General features: G+C 36.9%; 1 protein-coding gene across 4 annotated transcripts in view; it reads right to left on the minus strand.

The window, feature by feature from the left end:
- SREK1 (splicing regulatory glutamic acid and lysine rich protein 1) overlaps window positions 1-18,288 on the minus strand; it is a 32,943-nt gene extending 14,655 nt beyond the window's left edge. Inside the window, exons 1-8 of one of the 4 annotated variants that reach the window (XM_021534402.2) lie at window positions 12,857-12,971; window positions 6,641-10,099; window positions 5,447-5,570; window positions 5,044-5,159; window positions 3,585-3,749; window positions 2,319-2,497; window positions 1,624-1,754; window positions 69-183 (exon numbers count right to left, since the gene is read on the minus strand). In XM_021534402.2, the coding sequence (XP_021390077.2) occupies window positions 69-183; window positions 1,624-1,754; window positions 2,319-2,497; window positions 3,585-3,749; window positions 5,044-5,106 (653 nt within the window). In that variant the 5' untranslated portion in view covers window positions 5,107-5,159; window positions 5,447-5,570; window positions 6,641-10,099; window positions 12,857-12,971. Of the gene's footprint in view, window positions 1-68; window positions 184-1,623; window positions 1,755-2,318; window positions 2,498-3,584; window positions 3,750-5,043; window positions 5,160-5,446; window positions 10,100-12,856; window positions 12,991-18,074 lie in introns of those variants that run through there. The other 3 variants (XM_021534401.3, XM_077790372.1, XM_077790374.1) reach the window with 3 other exon arrangements.
- Between the last annotated feature and the right edge of the window lie 7,579 nt (window positions 18,289-25,867).

The following is a 25,867-nucleotide window of genomic DNA, read 5'->3' on the forward strand; positions in this document are numbered from 1 at the left end:
AATACCAGTAACCAGTACCTTGCAAAAAATCACAGTATGATCATAGTCTGAAACAAAAAGCTACCTACCTGTGTTTTGAGTGTGATCTTTTCCTTCTAGATCGGGATTTTGAGCTAGACCTGGATTCTGAACGAGAATGGGAACGAGATCGACCGCCTTTTCTTTCACTGCTCTTTCCAGACTCTGAGAGGAAAAAACCACTTTGCAGTGTAAGCTCAGAACATTTAAAGATCCCAGTTAACAATCTGGCACAAGTGGAATGTACCACATATATTGCAAGGGGCCTACTCTCTGCACATCTTCCTTCTTTGCATATATCCTTCAGAAACATCCAAGAAAGTCATTGCATATACTCGTTGAGTGCAGCCATCCTGCAGCAGTACACATAAACCAGATAATTATAAACAGCTAGCTCTACTACGAACGAGATTTATGTTGCTGCCACAATGCACAAGATCATAACATGTCCTCCTTTTGCTCTATTTCTTTAATATAATTACCTCCTTATTTTTTTAAAAACTTGAGAAGAACAGAGTAAATTTAGAGGGCATAATTTTGAAAACAAGCATAATATATATTACTGTCAGTATTTTTAGATATTTCACATACTGTACAAATACTGAAGTTTTATTCCTCATTGTTTTGTACGAGGAAAGGAAGAACAGAACAGGCTGAAAAGTCTGACCAAAGGCCAGAAAGTCAACAAAAACCTAAACAGTGAACTCACCACAGTTCAGAGTCTAACTGTTATTCTGTTGCTTAACAGTGAAAAAGTGCTAGTTATTTTACTTCTAACAAAAAAACACAGCCGAAAATTATCCCCATCCCCCCCAAAAAAAATCCCTCAAGATTTCACACTACTAACCAACACAAGACAGTATCTGGGTTTGCTAGTAAGAAGAATGGCAAAAAGTCGCTGACTAAAAGAAGCAGGACGTTTACGAAGTTAACATTTTTTTATGCTGTGGTTTTGCAATTAGTTTAAGCCAGTATAAACCTCCACTAGAATGTCTGTCTAAGCTCTCAACACAACATCACCTTCCACTTTGAGTTGGCATCTCAGTGTTAACAGGGAACAGGGAAACAATCTGGATGAAAAGAAGTCTTTTACCATATGTTAAGATTTATCCCAGATTTATTCTCTGATCCCATTTGCTTTGAGGATGCATACAGCCTTCAGGCACCATGAAAAAGAAACCAAATTAACCTGCTGCTTATAAATAAGAAAAGCAAAATATTACTGCTTTCCGAACCATGCTAGTTAATGCTGATCGGAAAACTATGGCACTAATGGGTGCTAAAGGACAACAAAAAATAGAAAGCATTTTATTTTAAATGTTTTCAAGTGCTCTTAACTTAAAAAGTGTCACCATTAAATATGGATTTAGTATTAAATTTGCATGTTTAAAACATTCAGTGAACATGTATTTGAAAATGAATGATGAAATAAAAAGCTTCTCCACTGCTTAGATGCATGAACAGAATTTTAATTATTTTGGTTTTTTCCCAACATGTACTGAATACCTCTGGATACCCTTCTCTTGTGCCTGAAAATACTGTTAGAAATGTGCACCAAAGTAAACACAGAATGTGCCTGTTCAGTAATTAACACAATATACCTACCTGGCTCAATAGCAGCAGATATAAAAGACTGGGCTTCCCTTACTCTCTTCATCACTTCTTCTAGCTCCTTGGCAGCAGCTTGTGGTGTCATCTCAGGAGGCTTCACTATTGCATTATTGGAGTGATTTATCCTAAGTTAAAGAAAAATAAAAACCTTTCATTCTTAAACATTTGAACAGGGCAAATGAAAAACAAGTAAGGAAAAGATCTCAACTTCATATAAAATTAAAAAAAAAACCACCCATCTGTTCCTAGTATCCAAAGTATTTGAAATCTTACCACTTTTAAAGAAAGGCAGCACAGTATTCTTATGTTACAATTTTTTAGTAGAAGTCCAGGAGGTTACTTCTCTATCTCAGGTTAAATCTTCACATTAACACCTAATAACTACATGCACATCATACTGAAAACTTAACTAGTACTATGGACTTCAAAGATTTTTCACTATTACAGTTTACACTACCTCAAGATTAATATAAATGTATTTTACGCAAAGCTATATGTATTCTATTGAGAGAAATTTATGCCAAACTGTGAAACTGGAGTTGATAAAAATGCTTTGGTTTGTTAACAACAGGTCCACATAATGAAAAAATACTAGTCGCAGCATTTTACTACACATAAGTCATAAATGTGTGTATAATGATACAAACAAATGTCCCATTCAACAGTAATATGGATAATTAATTTCTTACTTCAGTGGCCGGTCTCCAAACATAACTCCATTAAAGGCAAGAGCTCGAGGTACAGAATTTTGGTCTGCAAATTCCACAAAAGCAAATCGTGTTGGTTGTGTCTCATCACCTGCCATTCGCACAAATTTGACTTCTCCAACTTGCTTAAAGAATTCAAGCAGCTGATCTGCTGTGGTAGTCTAGAAAGAGTTGAAGAGCTTAGCTGAAGCAAACTATACAATGAAAACCATCATGTACTATATTGGGTAGTCTAAGAGCACACATTTTGGAACGATAGCATTATTACAAAGGTGACATGAACTTGGGAACATTACATTTTAAGACTTAAATATGTGTATTTTTTTTTCATTAATCTAAAGAACATTCTATAATTTTAAATAGTACAGCCACATGCCTTTAGTCCTTCACCTAGGTGAAAAAAAAAAAAAATTACATGGGATTTTGTACTTTTTGGGCAACAACTCTGAAGTAACTGGTGTAAGAAATTTCCTTATACCTGTTTCCAAGCTACTAATTCTACCTTTTGATCAACTAAAACAAAAAAAGAATAACTAGTACAAGAAATAACAAATCTGAAGTAACTGGTGTAAGAAATTTCCTTTTACCTGTTTCCAAGCTACTAATTCTACCTTTTGATCAACTAAAACAAAAAAAAATCCAAACAATATTAAAGGACTTAATTTATGTGGCTGCTAGCTTCCAGTTTGTTTTATTTTAACACAATCAATAGTACTTTTACACTCAGTAGATGTTTCAGAAGTCAAAAACCTCAAAATGTAATACTTACATTACTATCAGTCAAAAGGAAATATTTTTCAATTAACCTGATCACCTCTCAAAAAACCAAGCCGCTGATTGAAAGATATTTAAGCTAATTTTGGAACTTCCAGTACGACACATCATTCCATCTTATTGTACCTAAGCAACTACACGGTGATGTGGGGGACAGCTACCATGATCTCATTACTTATGAGGATTGCCCATCTAACACAAGTAAGCTATATATTTAATCAACACACAAAATTAGAAGTAGGTTTCTTTAATTGAGCTACAGTGGATTGTCTAGTATTCTGACAAAGTCTGGTCTAATCTGAACGTGAACCGTCAAAATTTAAAATATCATTAATAAAAAAAATTAAGATTAGTTAAAATTAATATTATCATTAACTAATGAAAATTCTTTTAACGTGTAAGATTAGAATTCATAGATAACATTTTCACACCTTCTGTTTGTATTTCCACAACACAGAAACAAAAAAAAGCTACCTGGGAATTCAAGTTTCCAACATAGACTGTTCTCCTGATTTCATCAATTTTGGATGGATCCACATTTCCCATAATCGGTGGTTGTGGTATTTCTCCCAGTGCTGTAATGTTAGGATCCAATGCTGCTGCTGGTATAGCCCCTAAAGTACCAAGTGAAACACCAAGCTGGAAAACACAAACACAGAATACACTTTGCAGCTAAGCACTGGAGAAAGATTTTCCACTTCTTCATACCTGCTTGCCTGGATGTATTTCTGTAAAACAGATCTAATTAATACAAACAATACTTTAAAGGTCACAGTGCAGCAGGTTTTTTTTAAAGAAGAAATATCTACCCAGAAATAAGCTTCCATAGCTAATATATTCTATGGGTTATCAGTTAACATCTTATGGAAGAGATCTGGACAGGGATATATATTAATCACAAAACATACAGGCTCAAATGCTTAGAGTCAAATAAATTCATTAAGACTCTTTCAGACACTTCTAGTATTCTTATTTTTTTGAAACAAGTGTTTGGACTAGATGAGAAATGGCTGAGATTTTGCTCAGCAAGGAGAGAAGGGCACTGCCAGTGCTCAGGATCAGGGACACATAAGCGCCTTTTGGACAAGGGAATCACTTGACAAAATTATTATAGCTGAAATGCAAAGAATGTTCTAAGTTCTTCCACTCATACCTAGAGAATGAGAAATGTATACAGCTCTCATGTTTGGAACTGGAAATGAAAAACTCTGCTGTGAAACGTTATAAAAAGTCACTTTAAAATCACTACAAAATTGGTCTGCTGAGTTCCTGGCTTGAATTTTCTCTACCCAAAAAGCAACTGTATTTTCAATAGATGTATTTTCTAAGAAGTGCGGGGAATTCTTATCAAGCCATCAGTACCTTTTTCTATGTAATAAAGGAAAATACGACTCTATTTTAACCTTAAATTTTCCTTCAATAAACCACAGCAATTCGCTGATGTCAAGAAAGGTTTACAGAGGGAAAAGGGAATGGAGGAGAAATTGCATAACCAAGCTCCTCTACTTTTCATAGTGAAAACACTGTTAGACAGTCTAGCAGTCAAAAATCTCACCATAGATATATCAAGGAAATGTCTCTACTGCATCTGTTAATGTTTTGAAGAACTGGTGTCAATGTAACCTAGGTTTTAATAAATTTTTTGTCAGTGGTTAACTACTACTGTACCACATTAATGATCCTACAAGGTAGGATGGCAATTAAAAAAGAACAAAAACCAAAATCAGTATTTACCCACTATTTTGGAAAATAGTAATCTGAAAGAAAAAACCCTGGGAAGGTAGCACATGGTATCTTCTGATCAATACTCAGGAGAGCCACTACAGCTAAACCCTCACTGCAACATCTGTCGACCAGATAGTTCTCATTCCCTATCAACAGAAAAGGCTACAGAGGACAGAGGAAACTAGAAATTATACTGAAATTCACTTACTGTAGTCAAGGGAGTTGGTGTAGGTATAGGAAGCAACCCTGCACCAGGCATCAGACTTGTCATAGTAGGAGCAGGCGCCAATAGAGACAGGGCTTTGGCTTCATCTGGGATTTTACCTGAAGAAGCAAATGAAAGCATTATACAGAGTTGGAACACTAGCCAGATGTTACTCTTTCTACGATTTTACAATTACCTTTGCATTTAAAAATGTAATAAATAACAATGAATCTATCTACCAGATCCTTACAAAGAAACAAATAATGTAAGTTTTTCCTTTTACCCTGCTCTATTAGGAAAAACAAAAGTGAGCAAAACTTCAAAGACTAGCAATCTCATTAATGGATTATTATTTTAAAAACTGAATAATGTATATAATTATTTAACACTTTGAGCTATGGGTCACCTGTACTGGAAACTTAACGTTCATGAACCAAACGATATCAAGCATGGACGCTTTCCCAGGGCGGTGTTTCCGCGGTGATCGAAAGTTGTTTTACACATGACAACCGTTCGTGTTGGCTGCATCACTAATAGCACACAGAACATCAGATACAGAAAAGAAGAACATTTTTTAAAGTTTAATCCCCAGAAATGGCAAATAACCAAATCAGTAAAAGAAAGAAAACCAAAAAAAGAAAAAAAGAAAAAAAAAAGAAAAAAAAGGAAAAAAGAAAAAACCAAAGTATGTGCTGACTGAAATCTGTGCTTTTCTTTATTACTCTGGTGCTACTTACTTAGAATGTAAAAATAAATAAAAAATAAAACATAAAACAATAAACTACTGAACTACTGTGACTGCATAGAACGCATACTAAAAGTGAAATTTAAAGTCGAGGAAGGAAGAGTAGAAAAAACTTAAGATCTGTAGTCTCATATTCTAGTCACCCCAGTTTATCTGAAACTGGTAAGTTAACTCTAAATTTCCTAAGACTGAAGAAAATCATAACTGATAAGGCTAAGCAAGCTCTATTTTCCCAACATAAATACTTCCTGCTATTTTAACCTGATTATAGACCTCCTGTAATGCCAAAAGTAAGTAACAACTAATCTGAATTAAATGCTGGTTTTATTGAATGTTAGCCATGATTAGACTACTAAATGAACCCCAAAAATATCTCCAAAGCCAAAAAGATTTCTAGTTAAACAATTATGATTACATTTAAATGTACATTTTAAATTTGAAACGCAAAAGGTCAAAACTGTCAGAAACATTAAACACTGAACTAAAAACTAGTGAAAGTAGCTCTAACTACACTAGGTATCTTTGATCTGTTCAAAATTACTGGCGTAACTGTATATATGCTAACCAACTGAGTCCTTTGGTATTACCCCATGGATCTTAATAAAGTAAATTATTTTATTTCAACATGGTTTTAATAGTCAAGTATTAAATATAAAGCGTGCCAGTGGATTCCTGCCTTGATTAAAACTACATGTTTTAACTACAAAACATCTAAATCCAAAATTTGAAGAATATTATTCTTATTGAAAAGGAAAATTTACGGTAACACCATGCAGGTTTAGTGATACGAGTTCCAACTGACACCACAGAAAACATACTAATTTAAAAAAATTAAAAGAAACAAGTGCTGCAAACCTGCTCTACAGATCTGTGGGAAAAGTCTGGATTACAGCTGGATATGACTGAATGACAAAACAAATCTAAAGGAAACTTAATTTATATGTAGCATGGGTGGAACAAAACAGATAAAATAACAGTACCCATTTCCTTTTCACGCTTCCTATTTACATCTATTTTATTTATGTTAAATTTTGAGACACCTTGTAACTAAACATGTAAGAAATCACTTGATTTTGCTAACTAAGAGAAAAAAATAGGAAAATTATTAGTACTTAGTAGTTAACTGTGCAATAATGACTTCCAAGACTTCTTTAAAAAACATGCATGAATCTAAGCCACCATCACAATGTTCAGCACTTTTAACATATTTCATTTTGAAGTCAGGCATGCAATGAGAAGGGTACCTGATTTGCCTGACTGCTCAAAAGTATCAGGTACTTTTCATACCCTGCCTAATATTTAGGCCTACTAACAGGCTTTTGAATATACAGATCCAGCAGATGTGCATGCAAATTAGGCATAGAATTATGTACCAGTTTTTCTGAAAAGAAAAGTATTAACGTTTTTTCAAATGAATAATGAACCAGAACTTATCCTGAACAATCACTATCTTCCGATTAAACAGCTACTCATGCAAGTTTATATGGATCCAGAGACATGGCACAATTAAATCCAATGGTAGAAATGGCTCTGATAGTGGCGTGCCTGCATGCTGAGTTCCTTGGTCAGTACTGTACATAAGTATATGCCTAATTTAAGTATGCACTTACATACAGACAATTCAATAGACACTTAACCAGGTAAACTTATAAAATGCTTAGGCATTTAGCCCTTTTAAACAGGAGCTCAGTTAGGCACATATAACTAAGACAGACAATGACTCAAGTTCACAAAGTGACTTCAGCAGAAGCCTAAACTTCAAGTATATGGATCATAGCACTGAAATCATTAACTTGCTGAATCATTGTTCAAGAAATCCACTGAACATTTCAGGTTATAGCAGCTCACAGAATGAACAGCATGCATATGTAAATTGTAAAGTTTGCAGCATTATTTCCAGAATATTTTGGTCTTTCAACAATGTGAAGTTCTATTTTAAATACAAAAATCAAGTAGATTAGTTCCACACCACAAAGAAAGATTCATTTATTTTGTTTTCAAGAATGACAAAGGGTCTATTTCTACAGACAGAATCCCAAAAATTTTCCTGTATATTCAATGACACTGTCTCTTCAGGGTAACTTTTCCAGTTTTTAAGTCCAGGTCAAATTTTTAAAAAATTCTACAGAACACTGCTGTGGAGAATAAAAAAAAAAAAAAAGAAAAAAAAATTTGCAGTATCTTGAACATCTACCTTCATAGTCTTTAAATAGTTTTGAAAAACAAATTAATATATTAATATGTGAGTTCAAGTAACTTAATGAGTAAAAAGTTTTAAATTTTGTAATTTTACCTCTGTGATTGTATTTGTAAAGGAAATACAAGCCCACTGAATACATCAGAACATGTAGGTTATGACAAAAGAGCTCAGGACAATTTATTTTAAAAATATTACTCTCATTTTTAGAATATGGTATTTAAAATCTGAGTAAGAACGAGGTGAAGATATTTATTTTCTAATGAGGGAGCAGTCAAAATAATGATGCCATATCTATATCACATCCTTAAGACAGATTTCTTAGAAGCTCTTCTGCTTAGTAAATTACAGGTTCTGTGATCATTTATTGATTCTCCCTTTTGCAAGAATCTGGAAGCAAACGTACATTGTCACAGCATTGCTTAAAGGCACAGTTGTGATTGCTACTTTTTTTGTACCATTAGTCCAAAGAGCCCTAGACAACCTAGTCCATACTAGAATACATTCTGCTAAAGGCTGAACAGAATCATCTGTATCAAACAAGTACTGATTACAGTATTTTTATTCCTCAAGCACTCAAATTAATTTTCAACTCTTTGTAGTGAACCTACAGTCAACCCTCACATCCCAAAGTGCTTTTGCAAAGAATTTACTTGTTTTAAAAACACTGAAGAGTTCACAGTCTACCTTAAACATTTAAAAAATCATTATTTTCCTGCTATTTTACATCAACAGAACACGTATGCTTAGAAATAAAGTAATTTCTATTAGATCCCAACTCATGAATCTTAGTGGATTTAGCAGAAGCAAATGAAGACATTACAGCTACTGGCAATTACAACTGTCACGACCAAATCCAACAAAGATCACAAATCAAAGCTCTTCCCAGCTGCAGTGCAGAGTCTGGTGAAAGGAGTGAAAACAAGAGATCCCAGTGCAGCTGGCTGGGAAGAGCAGTGCCTAAGGACTAGACGCACCACTTTGTCCACCATTTCTGTTTCAGGGCTTCTGTTTCACAAGAAGAACATCATTCAGAGATCAATCACTCCAGCATGAACTGCCAGGGCTTCTGAGACTCTGAGATGACTGGAAAAACCCTTTTTTTTCTGACTTTAGTGGTTTTCTTAAAACATCTTCCTGAAATAATCACCACTAGAGCATGTCAAAGTGCAACACACACACACACACACACACACAAAGAAAACTGATTCAATCTTCCCACAAGTAACAGTGTTAAAAGACAATATGTCTCACATAACACACTCCAACCAAAACTTCAGGCTGCATTTGTACTTATGAGTGGTAAATAGTTTTTTCTTAAAGTTACAGAAAAAAAAAAATTAAATCTTACTACCACTGACCTCACTGGAGCAAGGTTTCACCAGAAGTAAACAAGTATTCCATGACATTTGAAATTCATAAAAAGTTGTATTTCAGAAATAATTATTTTAAACTCATCATGTTAGACATAAATAGTAAGCCTTTTTTTAAACAGCTGGTGCAACCTAAAATGGAACACTCTGCTGAGGAAAGTAGCAGAGAAATGTTATGACTTTACTTTCTAAATTGCTTTCTCCAGAAGTAAGAGTTTTACCTGTCCTTTTCCAAGATAAACTCATAAAGCACAACATATGGAATAATATATCTCAAAACTATTCTTTGTCTTCTGACACAATGTACTCATCTGCTGAATTTAGATACTTAAACAAATTCCAAATCAAATTTATTCTTAATTCAGAGCACTAAAAATTAATCATATTCTAAATTCTCCATATACCATCCACCATTCATAAGCAGCTTCAGGTCAACTTCGAAATCAAACACTGTGAACCCTTTACAAACATCATTTTACAGAACTGAAGTACCAGTTCACAAGTACAAGGGAAAGAGATTTAACAGAACAAAACAAAAAAGGGACAAAATCAAATAAAAATAAAAGAAATGAAGGAAAGAAAGCAAAATAAAATAAAAACAGAGACAGGGCGTCCATCTTCAGCAGGTCAGACTTCGATCTCATTTCCCCCATGAAGGTTTCACTTGGCGGCAGGTTTAGTGGCATGGCAAACAATGCCTAACTCAGGCAAGTGTAACAGGTCTGCCTTGGCCAGTCTAGTCATCTAATAATGCACAAATATCACACAGAGAAAACATACAAAACCAAATTAATAGTCAAAATCCATCTACCAGATAATGTGGACATAAAATTTAGAAAGATTAGGGTGGCATCTTTGTTTAGCTTTCAACCTTTGCATTTTCAAAACATATTTAAAGAAAAACCTACCAGTACACACACACACACAAAAAGTTGTATTTTCACAGCTTAATAAGCTTACTTCATTTACAATTACATTTTTGTTAAATTGTTCATCAATTGTCACATACTTTACATTCATTTCATTCTGTAGTGATTTCCTCCTTTATTTACCACTCTTTAAATACACTCCAAATTTCAGATTTTTTTTTTCTATTTTTTTTAACCAGGTTTTTAGATTTCCATTTTACCTCTCCTCTATGTTTAACTTCACACATTAAATGTTTTATTACTGGGAATGTTGGTCAATGGTGTAATTTTACCTCCTGGTAGAATAAAAAGCCATAACTACTTTTAAAACCCATGATCCACTTCACTGACTCCATTAACAGTGCATCATATGATACATAGTGAAAAAACCCTTATGCTATGGTCTCCAAAGCCATACTTGTTCCACACAATAAATTCATCAGAAAGTTAAATTTGTATAATTTCACATCTTTTTATAAATGAGATTTTGATACAAAGTTACAGAGAACAGCATTCTGACATCAAAAAAAACAACCTCAAAACCCAATCACTTGTTCACCTAATTATGCATACATTTCTGTGGAGTCCAGAATGTATCTGAACAGTGAGCATGTTTTCTCAGAAATGCCTAATGAGCCAGTTATGAATAGAGCTGGAACAAGACTTGTCAGAATTTTGACTTATTCTCCTTTCTTTCACTGTCTACCACAAAAGACACAGGAAAATGTAGCTTTACCTGCCTGTTGCCATAGCATGTCAGGCAGTAATCTCATCACAAGTAAAATACCAGGAATGTTGTTCTCTCATTAGGCAGCCATCTTCCCTCACTGGCAATACTGAACCACTGTTAAGATCTTATTGACTAAATATAAAACTAAGATTCTGAACAATCTTTTGTCTATTTATTTAGGGGCAATTCTTCAACTGGAGACTCTGGTCCCCTCAGCCTCTACACAGTTTCCAGCCCATACAGCAATATTCTCTTTGTGGTTTAAGAACAAGTTAAAAACATGAAAACAAAGAGCCCCCAAAACAAGATACAAAAGGAACTAAAAACCTAGGCTTTACAAATATAAATGTATGTGCTGCATGACCTGCCAAAGAAAGCTACAAGAATAGGCAGTATACTGTAGGTCAGTATGGCCTTTAGTCAAAGAACTTCCCTAGTTTGTGAAATTTTGGAGACTTGTCAGTTTGTTAAGAACGTCCCAGGTGAGGATTATAGCAGCACTCATCTCACACTGTCTAGATCATGATGCAGCAAATATGCCAAAATGTGCTACTCTGGGACCTTGTTAACAACCTGCAAGAAGTCAATAGTATTTTTTTGAACCAAAACATGACTCTTGCAGTTAGAGATGTTAATAAGAGGTATTTCTTGATCTGCTACAGTTTACAGTTCAATCTACACTTTGTTGTTCATGGCAAAATAGCAACTAAGTTGAAAGTAAAGTCAGGTTCACTCTATCAGGTGGAATTATTCCATCCTGAAGAGGCAAAGGTCCAGTACCAGTCAGAGGCTAAATGCCACAGTGATCCTAATGAAGTCAATGGGGCTCTGCCTAAATCCATTCATATGCCTGCCACAAGACCTTTCTTCATGTAATTGTATTCAAATCTAAGCCGTTTCTACAAAAAACACAAAAGTGTCTTGTACTCAACACATCTGTAAAAGCATGGCCTCAGAGCTAGGGAAGGAACATCTCTTAATGTAGTATTTATCAACTATTTTATCTCAAAAGAGTTTTAATGTAATTACATTACATTCATAGTCTTTTTAAGAACATTTAATATAATTACATTACTAATGTTTTTAAGAACATTTTATGGGAGCATTCTGGAAAGATCACTGCATATTTAAAGAGATATCCAAAATAAAAAAGGAGTACCAGTATACATAATAAAAGTTTTTTATGGCACATGGGAGTAGTATTTTCAACAGTAACAAGAAGGAAAGATGTTTGTTTAAAAATTAAACTAGCACATAAACATTTATATTCTAACAGTATTTTGAATGCTAAGTATTTTGGATTAGATGACCTCTAAAAAGGCCAATTGAGTATATCACGTCTGTAAGAAAAAACTAGGATATGCACCCTAAAAATGCAGAAATAACCAGTATATTTTAAAAAACACAAATCAGCAAAAAAATCTCTACAGCGAAGCTGACACATTAAAATTCAAACTGCAATGTTAAGTGTCAGGAAATTGCCTGATCTTCTCAGAGCTCCATTGACTTCAGTGAGAACTCTGTGTGCAAATACACTTGCCTACACAAACCATAGTGAAAGGAATTATTTTCCTTTCTTTTTCTTCAAAATACACAGTAACTATCATAACTTAACCATAAGTTTTAACCATAAGTTATCATAACTTAAACCAACTATCTTTTTGCTAATGTTGAATTTCCATTAAGCATGTATAACTAGGGCTTTTTTCATTCAATTTTCAATTTTGTTTCAAGGCCTTTTTTTTCTAAAAAGCAGTAAAATAAAATAACACAACAACAGAGCATCACCTTACATAGAAAGCTTAAAACAATTAACAAACACAACAAAGACTAACATTACAGGAGAATGTCTAAAATACCAACCTTCTGCGCAGGGCACAACTATCAAAGCTCTGTCAATAAAAACCGTGTTAGTTAGATGCTGGGCCACACCAACACTCGATGCTTCACGAAACTTAATATAACATACTTTGGAGGAAAAAGCAAGAGGTGCGTTGCTGCAAGACAAAAGGAAAAAATAACAATTACTCTTAACTGTATGCATGTATTTTTAACTATTACTCCTAAGGGAAAAGAAAGTTTTTTTCCTAAAAAAGGAAGCCTAAAGTATAGAAATCTACTAGCTTGCCACTTGCTGTATCAGTAAGAAAAGAATGGAGCACCTTTTTAATGAAAACTTACATAAGCGAAAATCACTAATTAACAAGACTAATTTTCTTCTATTATCTGGCTACACACTGAATAGTACATTTCAAATTACTATTTCAAGGAGCATATTTACTTGACAATTACAACTGCCAAGTAAATATTTTATAGTTTCTCTTTTTTTTCTGAAAATAATCTTTGTTTAGGCAAGACAAACAACAAACCCTTCCATTTTTTGGTGGGTCCTTCAGATATTAGCCTGTAAAAATCAATATTCTTTCTCCAGCTTTCACAAAAGTAGTTATCTTTCACAAAGATAAAAATGGTTCTTGAGAGGGCTTTCAAATATGGGGTCCTAGCTGACTAATGTAACAAAAACCATTTGCCTAAACTCAGCACAATGTAGCATGGAGTAACATTGGAGGAAGTAGGAGCAACTCACCATTTGGCTACAAAAGGGAAAAAAAATTGTAATTCACTTTTCCATTACACTGTATGCCAAGAGAAGACACTGCAATCTTGATAAACACCACTTAAGTTTGCTTTTAAAATGGATTCCATAGTCAAAGTTTGTATTTTTTATATCAGCAGCTTATTTCTTCCATGAAGGAAGTACAGGTAAATATTCAAAGAGAGAATACAGTATTGCTGGAATATCAGCAATTTTTATTTGAAATCATGGAAAAAATGTTGCATAGACTGTTTCACCGTGGTCCTATCTCAACCAAAACGGAAACACTTGTCAAATTTGTGGAAGCACCAGCAGCAGTTCAAGTTTAAAACAAACCATCCTGGAGTCCCCTCACATTCCAAGGACGTGTTTATCCCTGTTATTCTATGAAATTCTATTAGATTTCAAATTTTTTTAAATCAAAAGCTTCAGACACGCGATCTCATAATATTAATTATAAAAATAAACCAACATGTAAGCCTGAGGCAGGCAAAATAGTATGTGTCTTGCTACCAGGACAGTAGCACAAATGTATAATATCTATAAATGGCCAAATTCAGAATGGCACTCAGAAACATCTATGATGGAAAATTCTGTAAGAACAGACAACATTGTAGAGGAAAAACTAAACAGGGAGTGCGAGACATGTAAACATGAAAGCCAATGTCATACAATTTAGAGAAAGATTACAAGATGACTACATTACTTCTGCCCACTTTTATGTATTTGTGATGGGTAATGCTTTTACCATTTCAAGTTTCCACATTCAGGAAGGAAATAATTGCATAAAACAGCTTCTGAGCCAGCTGTAAGGTCTCAGTTGAGACCAGTTTCCAGCATCAGAGGTGACAGCCGGCTGTGGCTTTTTCAGTACTCTTGAGATACTTCATTCACCACAAAGACTTCTATGGCCACAAGTAGTTTTTTTATTTGGTTTGGCTTGGTTTGGTGGGGAAGAGCACTCTAAGGGGAAGGAGAAGCTCGTGTCTTGGAGTTTCTTGTCATCATTGCATGGTGTTTTCTTGTTTCTTTTAGAATACATCCCTCAGTGTTATAACCCAAACGGCTGAAGTCACCACTAAAGGTTCTATGGCCCACACTGCTGAAGACTTCTAAGATCTGCTGATTTTTCTTTCCTTGTTTGTTTTCATTACCAACTCAAAAATATAATTGTGCTCAACGCAGTTTCAGACACCCCAATAATCCTTATAAATTTTAACATCTACAGAGCCTGCACTATCAAGTGTGTTTTTGTACGATTTACTCTCCTGTATTCCCTGATTTAGAACACAAAAGCTATGTGGACAGTATGTTAAAAAATATTAGATGTCTGAACACTTGTGCAAATGAGGCCCTACAAAAACATCTTGATAGCAAGTGTTTTCCAAAGGTTAGAAAGGAGAAATTCTCTATAAGGTGACACTCTCTACTAAAAACATATCAAAGTTGCATCAAGGGAAACTATAAAGATCTAAGAGATCTAAAATTTTAGAAGTTTTAACAGCAATCAAGTCTTCTTCTTTTATGAAGGGGGCCTCCAAAATCTTCCCATCATCCTTTAAAAGAAGGCTTTTTCCTAAACGGTGAAGTCCTATTCTAATTCCTTTTGTTTCTTTTTTTTTTTTTTTTGGCCTTAACTGAGGCTGAATTGAGGGAGACTCATGATCTTTTTCCTAGGTTACATAGCCTTGATGTCAAAAAGCAACTCATGTATCTCTGATTCAAAGTTACTAAAATGCAGTTAGTCTCTTTGAAAACAAAAAAAAAAAAAAAAAAAAAAAAAAAAAAGAGGAAGTAAATATCTAAATAATATTTGGACATTTCTAACCAAAAAATTTCCTTAGAAGGATCTATTCAGAAATCTACAGCAGTAATAATTTAAAAAAATGGCTACAAAACATTTCTCTAACTCTCTCCAAATTTTCTTCAGTGGGGCAGGGAGGTCATGAGGTGTGTGAGGTGTGGAGAACATGACAGAAATTAGTAACTTATTAAAATAGAACATTATGGAATAATTCTGCAGATCAGTTTAAATGAGGTTCTGTGTGTTTTGTCCCAGAAGCCTCACCTACAGTGCTGTCACTGCAGGATATACCAGTTCTGTTTATTGGACTATACAGATGATGACCCCTTTTCTCAGACGAAATCTCACTTTTCTTGGTTAAGTGAAGGTGGCCCATCCACCTGTGTCAGAACAGATAAAGAAAAATGACTTGGCTGGCACTCCTCAATGCTGAACTAAGTTTTGCCTATATACTCTCGTTCATGAACAGAACACTTTAAATTTCCAACTAGAGGAGGCCCCAAACCCCATCGCCAAGGTCTGGTATGGCATGTGTCTCCACCTCACAACGCCTGCTGGGTTGCAACCAGAGCAGAACCTCCTGGTGGCAGAACACAGAGGTCAACCCAGTCTTGCCCTTGACCAGGGAAGGGTTATGACAAACTCGCCCATCATCCAACTTTTTGTTAAAGCAAAAGTTTATTCTCCAACAGAGTTCTAGCTTCCAAGACCACTCCAGACTATTCAGTAGCAAGCAGTATTACACAGCAGGTCTTTCCACACCTAACAGAGACAGGTTGTGACTCCCTGCTTTCAAACAACTCATTCTGCCAAAACCCAATTGTTGCTTAGTAAGTTTTTCAACATTTAACCATTCAAAAGATCTTCTTAAGGCCACATTTGAAGGCTCATTCCTACACATGTAATTTTGAAGCCTACTCTGAAAGGCAGATTTCAACTGGGTTACAAGTGTATGGGACTGTCTGTGCATGTCTGGGACTAAGAATCCAATTACAGGTGTCACTGGGCTCCTGTAAAACTGAAAACACCACTAGGCTGTGGCAGTGGCTAGCATACTGAAGTTCCCACCCAAGGCAAAAGACCTGTCACAACCTGCAAACCAGCTTCAGTTTTTAACTGTACTGCAAACTGATAGTGATCTTTGTTTTGTTTGAGACACCCCTGTTTCCAGTCCACTTGTCAATTAAATACTGTTTTATGAATTTATCACAATGTTATTTAAATACATTTTCAGAAAGTCAACAGGAAACATTAAGGCATTAGAGTAATTAATTTTCTCCCAAAGTAGCATTTTGAAAGTCAGCTCAAATGTCCATAAGTAGGAAGCAAGGAAAACCATACTTCTAACATGTATGCATAAATAATGGTAAGTAAAATCAAGAGTAAAGCAGGTAATTGCAATCCTGCATCCTATCTCTGAAAACTGAATTCATCAGCATTATAACCTTAATATTCGTAAGTTATTCCCTATTATGGTACTGGATTTTAGTATTTTATGTGTATATACATCCTGGCAAAACTGTACACATTGGCACAAACATTATTTGTGTATGAATGTCAAAAAAGTCCCCATTTCCCTTAAAACCTGTCATATAGCCTAGTGAAAGACAAGAACAACAGCTGCAACAAAAAAAATAGATTCAGTCAAGTGAAAACCCAAAATATAAAGAAGCAACTATGGAACAAGTCCAGGACAAAGCCCCAGAAAACTGTACAAAAATCCACCACATAACTATCAGTAATGCATATCTTATTTTAAGTGTATCTTTATGGGGTTTTTTTTCTGAATGACTGGTATTCAAATATAGTCAGATGTTATGTAGCTACGTAAAAACTGATAAACACCAACTTTATTGACTGTTCTCTTTTGCAAATCAAAGTTTTGTTAGCCTGAGCATTTATGTATCAAAGTTCACGTATTGGGATGCTAATAATGCCCTCTCCTTTCCACTATTCCGATTTAATTCTTCTAAGAAAATACAAGGTTTGATAAGGCACATTTATTATTCGATTCCCGCTACAACTGCTGCCTCGAGAGAAAAAAAACAAAAATCATCTCTTCCTGCTGATCATCTTTTCTCGGGAGAGGCAACACTGCTATTTTGCAAGACCCTGCATCTCCCTCCTGAGCGCACTCTCGCACACCGCTGACACCACGCGAACCTCTATAACATAGGGAGAAATGTGACGGCTGGGATTAATTTACTTCACAAGCCTTAGTTGGGGTAACTGCGAGGCAGGGCAGGTCCCTCCTCTGCTCTGCAAAACCTCAGCCACTTTGGCTTCTATTCGAATGGCCCCTTCTCGGAGCACACGGCCCTTCCAACAGAAGGGAAAAAAAGACAAATAAGAAAGGCAGTCGAGCGAGGGCGTGCCTGGAACTCCCCGGTCTAGGTCGCCTGCACCCAGCGTGGGCGAGGAGACAGAAAGCCACAGAAAGCGAGTTTTTAGGCGAAGGGGAAATCTCCGGCGCCGCCATCTTAAGTGCGGGCGCATCGCCTTCTCCGCGGCTCCGGCCATACAAAGGGCAGGGACCACGTGACGCCTCCCTGGTGCCCGCACTCAAAATGGCGGCTCTGGCCTCCCGCCCCTGCCCTTCCCGCCACCCCCGGCTCCTCCGCGCCCTTCCTCATCCCTAGGCTGCCTCCGTCGCTGCCGAGAGCGGCACGGGCCCCACTTACTCCGGGGGATAGAGACGCAGCTCCTCAATATCTCCCAGGAAGCCGAAGAGCGTCCGCATCTGCTCGCTGGTCACGGCCGAGGAGAGGTTGGTGACCTGGATGACGGACGTGGGGCCCAGGGGGAAGCCCAACGGGACCCCGATGCCGCCGCTGTTCATCATGGCGGCGCCTGCCCAGGCTCACCGCGCGCACCCGGGGGCGCGGGCCCGCCCACCGCGAGGCGCGCCACCGGCCGCAGCGGCGCCGCGGACGGGCGCTCTAGCGGCGCAGGCGGGCGCTCCCAGAAGCGTTCTCGCAGGGACTGGCGGCCCCTGCCGGCGAGGCCTCCGGCCCGCCCGCGGCGTGGCGACCACTCACTTCCCCAGCAGCCACCTCATGCGGAGCCGGCCGGGCCGCCGTGCGCAGGGCGGGGCCGGCGCGGGGCCCGCGCCCTCCCAGGAAGGGGCGCGGCCCTTGAGGCGCCGCCCCCGCCCCCCGGCGGCGCACGGCTGAGGGCCCTTGGGGGCGGGGCCGCGGAGAGACGAGATTTCCCGTTTCGTTGCGCCTTTGGTGTCCGCGATTAGTGACAGTTTTATCGCCCTAGGGAACAAACCTCTGAACACACCTTCTGTCCAAACAGGAAGGGCTTGTAATAGAAGGGGTTGTAAAGTGTTCTGGTTTAAATTGACTGCGACGCTATCCCAATGAAGTTGATCTTGCCTGCAGTTGTAGTTCAACTTAAAAACTACATTGTCTGAAGAAAGTGAGGCTGAGCACTTCATGTGTGGGCTATCACTATTAGGGGTCGAACTGCATTATTTCCTAGTGGTATGGGGTTGTGCGTCTCGGCACTGAAAGGTTTAAGGTTTCCGGCAGTTTCTAAGACTTTCCATTCCCCCAGCTGAGAAGAGATTGAAGTATTTTTGAAGTTATCTGGGTTGAAAAATACTGCAATTTTGTGACAGTTCCCTGAGCAAGTAGGTCAGTTGTTACAGAATCTCCACAGGTAAGTCTGGGTAGTGCTTACAAGTATTGATGCTCAATACATTATAGAAATGTAATTCCAAGCAATTGTCAGAGATGCGTTTTATATAAATATGTTTATGCATATGTTTCAGGGCTTTTTTCGAAATTATTATCAGTGTGTTCATATCTCTTTCTAAATGAAATTCATACTCCAAAAGTACAAAAATCCTTTTTAAATATGTTTTTCAGCCATTCTGGTAGTTTCTAGGCAGCATAAGTTGAGATAAGTTTAACTGGGGCTTCCAGATATTTTGTTTTATATTTTAGAAAATAAAACGGATACTATTATTCTACATAAACCTTACATAAAATTTTGTTATCACTAGACCATCTTATCCAAAGATGGTTAGCAGAGATGTAGAAGCTATTTCTGCTATGAATATTCTTACCTTTCTCCTTGCATCTCTCAATGGAGGATCCGAAACAAAAATGAACTCTAAAATTCACAAAATGCCTTGTGATGTTAGAACTGACTGGGATACCCTCCTTCAGACAAAGCCTGTAGCAGTACATACAAAATTCTGAGCTACTGATCTGCTCTCTGAAAACAAAACAGTGTTTAAATTCTGTATCAGTTCCTGCCACAGTACAAAATCAGCTTGGAAAATAAATTATTTTTTATTTTGAGAAGAATTGGCAGAAAAATTACACCAGTCCAAAACCCCCAAAAATCTAATGATGAAAGCTTTGGGTCACACATGCTGCCACTAAAAGGCTGGAAACAAGTAATGCCTATTTTAGTCAAAGCATTCAAAATTTAAAGGTGTTAAGGAGCCACTCCCTCTCCTATAATAAAAACCCTCCAAGCTATTGAGAAAGAAAAAGTTAAATAAAAAGAGTCGACATGCAGAAAGGGAATAGTTGTACAAGCAGTGCCCAAACATCATCTCTCTAATCAATGGCTAACAGACCTGCAGCTTACAAATTGCTTTAGGCCTAGAGAAAATTTTAGCTGTAATCAAAGTGAATTAATAGGTGTACAAGTTACTTTTCAATTATTAGCTGTATTGCGCATGTAAATAAATTCTTTCACTTCCACCTTGCCTGTCAGGTTAACTAGCAAAACACAAGGCATTATGCTGGCTCTTTGGAGGTAAACATAAATTCCAGGTTACCTAAATGTAAAATGGTGAAGCTGTTAAATAAGAGTGACTAGTAGTCTTTTATCTAAGACTGTATTTAGTGATCTTCCCGTGAGGATTAAAAAGTATTTATTGCGTAATGTTAATTGCAAGTACCACTAGAAAAATATTGGCAATTCAGAAGGAAGTTACAGTAAAAGGTGTTTTAGAGGATCAGATGAAAAGTATTTTCATTACAAGAAGTCATCTCTGGTATTTGCTGTGCTTGCAGGGAGAGAGAATTGAAATAATACGAGGTAAAAGAAAGAAGCATTAGAATGCTTTCATCAGCTTTCCTTAAATGGAACTTTAAAGACTACAAAAATAATGTTAGCCACAGAGCTAACAATTATTTGATAAAAATAGAATAGTTCTAAGTTGTAAGCAATTTATGAGAAGTGAAATTTAACTTCAATTCAACAACTCCTGTAGCACTGGTAAAACTTACCTCTGGAAATCTAAAGCCCTGGAGAGTAATGAGAAAGCTCGAGCAGAAAAGATGTACCCATGGCTGAGGAGAGCCAGGTTACAGGAATTGTTCACAGGCAATGTCACAGGACATGATGGGATGTTTCTGTGAGCATTGAGGAATCTAGCCAGTGTACTGTGTGACCACTTCTAATTATCTTTCAAAGTCATAGTGTTTGGGGAGGGGAATGTTACCCCTAGATTCCAGGTGGGCAGGAAAGGAACACTGGTAAACTTAGAGGGAAATCAGCCCCACCTCAGTCCCTGGGAAAGTGATGGAGCAAATTCCCCTGACAGCCATTTTCAAGCATGCTAACGACAAGAAGATTGGGAGTTGCGAGTATGGATTTATAAAGAGAAAACTGTGCCTGACCACCTGGTAGCCTTCTGCTGCCTTAAAATAACTGGCTCATGAATGAGGGGAGAGCAGCTAGTACTTTTATCTTGACTTTTTCGAGGCTTTTGTAACTTTGTCCCATAATATCCCTTAAAGTATTTTTCTTTGACTGCTCTTTTGAAAGCAGTACTAGAATGCCACTAAAAGCCAATGTATTTGAATAGCCTGTGCTACCTAAGTTTGTTTTCATACACAGTAACTTTACACCATTTTCATTATTATATAACCAAGATATCAGTGTTTTGTGTAGATTAGTGACGCAGAACACAGGAAAACAACTTTTCTTCTACAACATGAATGTTCCTTCTCTGGCACTAATCAAGAGGCATAATCTTTAAATGCCAATCTCCTAACTACTCACAGTAGTAGACTGCAGGTACAAAATACTGCCAATATTTTCTGTTTGTGCTACGATACATGTTCCAGGTTCAGAGACATGTCAAATTAATTTGAACTAATTTTCAAATACAGACAAATCAGAAAGTGTTAATTCAGAATATTTCAAAGACAATAGACTTCAGCCTAAACTCCAGCAGATCCCCTGTACTTCCCAAGTACAAGAAGTGGCTTTCATCCCCTTTCCATTGTTATACCTTTAACCTTTAACTGCTCTCATTTTTATGTATGCCTTAGTATAATTTATGGAGGTTTTTTTTTAAGAGTCACGTAGAACAGAAAAACATCTTACAGAAAACAACTCTTAATTCTGTGTAGTATTCTCCAAGCCACCAGATGTGCAGTCCCAAAAATTCTATAAAGGAAAGAAAGTATAAGACCAATTTACATACCTACCCAGAAAAACTATGAAAATATTTTTCCAGATAAAATTTCTAGTGTAGTAATTGTTTTTCCCAGATTCAAGTTTACACATCTAGAAATCTTAAACTCCTGCCTACGATGAGATTAACAGATGAATGCTACATGGTCAGTGTAAGCAGCTGAAACCAGTTTAAACTTGCTGCCTCTGGATGGCAGTCAGCTGTACAAGTTGCATCGGTAAACTGAAACAGCTGAGAGATTTCCGCATCTGCTTTTTATCTATTTTACAGCAAACAAATGAAAAAATTTAGAATTGCTGTATTGAGCATAGCAGTTTCAATTATAAGAGTAAAATTAGCAGCTCTATGAATGTGTTTTACAATAACATTCTTCTCCTCATAAAATTGTTTATGTCAAAGATGGAGTAGTTCTTCTTGACTTGCAATTATTTTTAAACTTACTTCAAAATAAGATGAATGGGTTAGCTGACAACCTGAGATAGCGTTGCTAACTCTGAATCTCCAAGCACATATTAACAAAGGAGGAGTATCTCCACCACTGAGAGACTGGGAAAATGCAAAAAAGCAGCTAAGATTTGAGAATCTTAATATGAAGATTTGAGAATCTTAATATGAAAACCAGTTACCTTTTCAGGGCAGCATTTCTACTGAACTTTAGTATGTGTTCTGCTTGGATTACAGATGCATTTTTTTTTTTTTAAAGGGGGTTTTAGAAAACTCTTTTTAAAAGCTATATAAAAGTCTACACATCAATAGAAAAATTAATAGTTTTATTTTATACTTTTAATACCCATATACGTATCTATGTATGTGTAGGGAAATGAAAGAGAAATATAAAAACTCAGGTTTTTTTTTTTTTTTTTGTTTGTTTGTTTTTTTTTTTAAATTAAACTCTCTGTGTGCTAGAAGATCTGCTACTTGCTGTTTTTCCTGCAGGACATGCAATCGGAACTGTTTGGGTAGGTGACCACTGAGGCGAAAAAAAGCATCTTTCTTCTTTGCTGTGAGGTTATGCTGTTGGGAATCACAGCATGTAATTCTGCATATGGGGAGGATGTTTTTAAACCTCGAAAAACCCTGTCTGAACAAGGTAATTCAAAGGGGTTGAATAGAAAATTCTGAATTCACTTGGATGAATTTCTTCTCCTTTCCAGTCACATTTTGTAGGAGCAGGGCAAGAAGTTTTCTTCATGGCATAAGAATATAATGGAATCTTTATAATTGTGAAGTTTGAAAACTGGAGTAAAACTTGGTGCAGAGAAACATTAATGTTTTACTTACAGCTTTTTTTTTTTTTGAAAGTGGCATAAAATAGGCAGAATCACAAAACAAAGTGAGTTTGTTAAGTAGTAACTCTAAAAAAAAAATTGATTTTTTCAAATGTCTTAAAATATAAGCACATAATGATTAAATTTATAATAGATTAACTACATTTGCAATTAAATAAACCACACATTGTTTACTGCAGGGTCAGGAAGTCACCCAGTGTGTTTTCATAAAACTAAAATGCAGCAGAAAAAAAATTGTTTTGAAGTTTTATCTGTTTGGAGGTTTTCAGCATGGTTTCTAACCTTTGCATACAACAACTCCCACCTTATCATTCATTGCTCATGCAAGATAGCAAATGAGACAATTTTACATTATCATTTCCAGGACTTAATATTATGTCAGCTAACTAGCTGTTACTCTATTTCAATATTTGTTAGTAAACATCAGTTTCTCAGTAGTGAAGCTATAGCTTTCAGCTGAAGTAGATTTTGGCGGAAACATTCTCAGCAAAAAATACCTTCGCCATATTCAAAACCAGTTGTTGATTATTCTGCTGTAAGTGGAAGTTCTTGCAGATGAAAATAAATCAAATACGCTAAAACACTGATGTTAAGAGCTATGGTACAATACTTACAAACTCTGTATTTTACCAGTGCATACTTGTAATTCAATAGAAAGCTTTTACTCCTTTTTTGGGGTTTTTTATGGTTGTTTTTTTCTCCAAAGTTTCCTTCATAAATTACCAACATTAGCAGTTCAATGAGAATTTCTCTGTAGAGCATCTGGTTCATCTGCTACTACTTTGTCTATGAAAAGACAGTCAATGAAAGATTTGTCCCTGTCAGTATTTCTACATCTGGCAAACAAGAGTGAATATTTTGCCACATATTTTTCTTTATTACTTTGAACAATACTAAAGCATAAACATTTCAGCCATTTGCAGCATCCAGCCATACCTCATGAAATGGATGCAGTGCAGAGCCTCACTCCCCCTTGTGTCATGCAGCTGCAAAAATAGATGTTGCAGACTACTGTTATAAGAAATTTAATTCCTGGTGCTCTAATGATTGGGCCATGCAGAAAACTTTGTTACTTCAGCAACATGACTTTTCATGAGGAACTCTTCTTGGTCATCTCAGGAACCTTACCAGCCTAGTCTTACGTTTTCTTGCACATTCCCAGTGGACCCCTAAAGCTTTTAATCAGGTATTGATTTAAATATGAGGGGCTGAAAGTGTCATGACTCAAGTATTGCAAGATATATGTTAACTGAATCTTTCAAAGCTCAGTAATGCTTATCCACACTTGCAAATTACTTTCTGTAGGCATAATGTCCTCAGCACAGTATTTCTGATGTAGTTTAAAACACTGGATTTAGTGCTCATTTCATGTTTTCTCTTCCTTTAAGCCAAACATCTGCTATTTTTTCCATACTTAACACTTATCCCTAATACAAAGCAATAGTTCAAGTATTTCATATTGCAGAACTGAAATATGAGTCACATTCTCACAGACAGTATTCAGGAAAAGCGAACTAAAGGGAGCAAAGCAAAGAGCTGGAAACCAGGGAGTCCCACAGAGAAGAGGGTCTGAACTGCACTGTGATGCTGTCAGTACTTGAAATGAGGCTTTCGCACAGCAGCAGGAGAGACCAGATGCTCCTAGGACCCCTCTGAGAAACTCGAGGGACCTGCTGCTGCCAGGTACAAGACAAGGGGGCCACTGGGACCTGGGGACACTGGCAGATTGTAGCAAGTGTGGTCAGCAGCCGTTGGTGCAGCCTGCCTGGAGCCTCTGTTGCAGCTGCCCCTGCTTGGAGAGGGTGATCCTCCCACCCTTCAGCTGGTGCTAGGAGGAGGCTTGTTGGATCAGAGGGAGCACCTAAGGCCCCTCCATGACTTTTCATGCAAGACTTGGGCTGCTAAACAGTGGAAGTTTGGAACTCGGCAACCTGTACAGCTAGAGGAGAGACAGGACCATAGGACCTCTTCAGACCCTACAGCTGCAAAAGCCCTGGCCCCACAATGCAGACCTGGGCAGTCTGTCACTAGCAGAACCACAAGTGGAATACCAGTGGAAGGCAATAGCTGGAAACTGGTGGCTTCTAGCACTGCATGTAAGGCCCCTACTTGTAGTGCAGTTTTAATGGTGAAGCAGAGCTCCAGTTTCAAGGCAGTCTCATAGATACTGCAATAGAATCAATCTCCTGTACACATTCCAAAACTGAATATAATCCATGGCAGCAGGGATATCATACCAAAAAAATTACACTTTTTCTCTGAAAAAGTGCCTTCAGGCAGAAAAAGAGAATTTAGACCCAGTATTCTCAGGTGCTTAATGAAAAAGTAAACTGTTATGAAATAATGTCCAAATAGGGAGCAGATATAGAAAACCTAAAAAACAAGGGGCCCAACACTCCAGGGTCATCAAGACCATAACATCTTAATAGTGAGAATCAGACTTCTGTATAGAGGAAGTAGAACAGTGTTAGTGGTATATCAGGTATACAAGGACAAGAAGATGGAACAATTTATGTTACCACATTGTTTTGTGATTTTCAAGAAAACTGGATGTAAAGTCAAATTGAGCTATCCTGTGAAATTCTGTGCCAGTTTTTTTACATTATCCTTGTACATCTCCTCAGAGTGCTTTCAGCATACTCTTAATTTTAACCCTACTCATTGACCTAGGCATCTCTCTCTGCCTATCAAAACTCGTAAACTTGCAATTAAAGTCTTCTCTTTGTGACAGAAG

This window comes from Lonchura striata, chromosome Z (genome assembly GCF_046129695.1).
Source record: "Lonchura striata isolate bLonStr1 chromosome Z, bLonStr1.mat, whole genome shotgun sequence".
Classification (NCBI taxonomy): domain Eukaryota; kingdom Metazoa; phylum Chordata; class Aves; order Passeriformes; family Estrildidae; genus Lonchura; species Lonchura striata.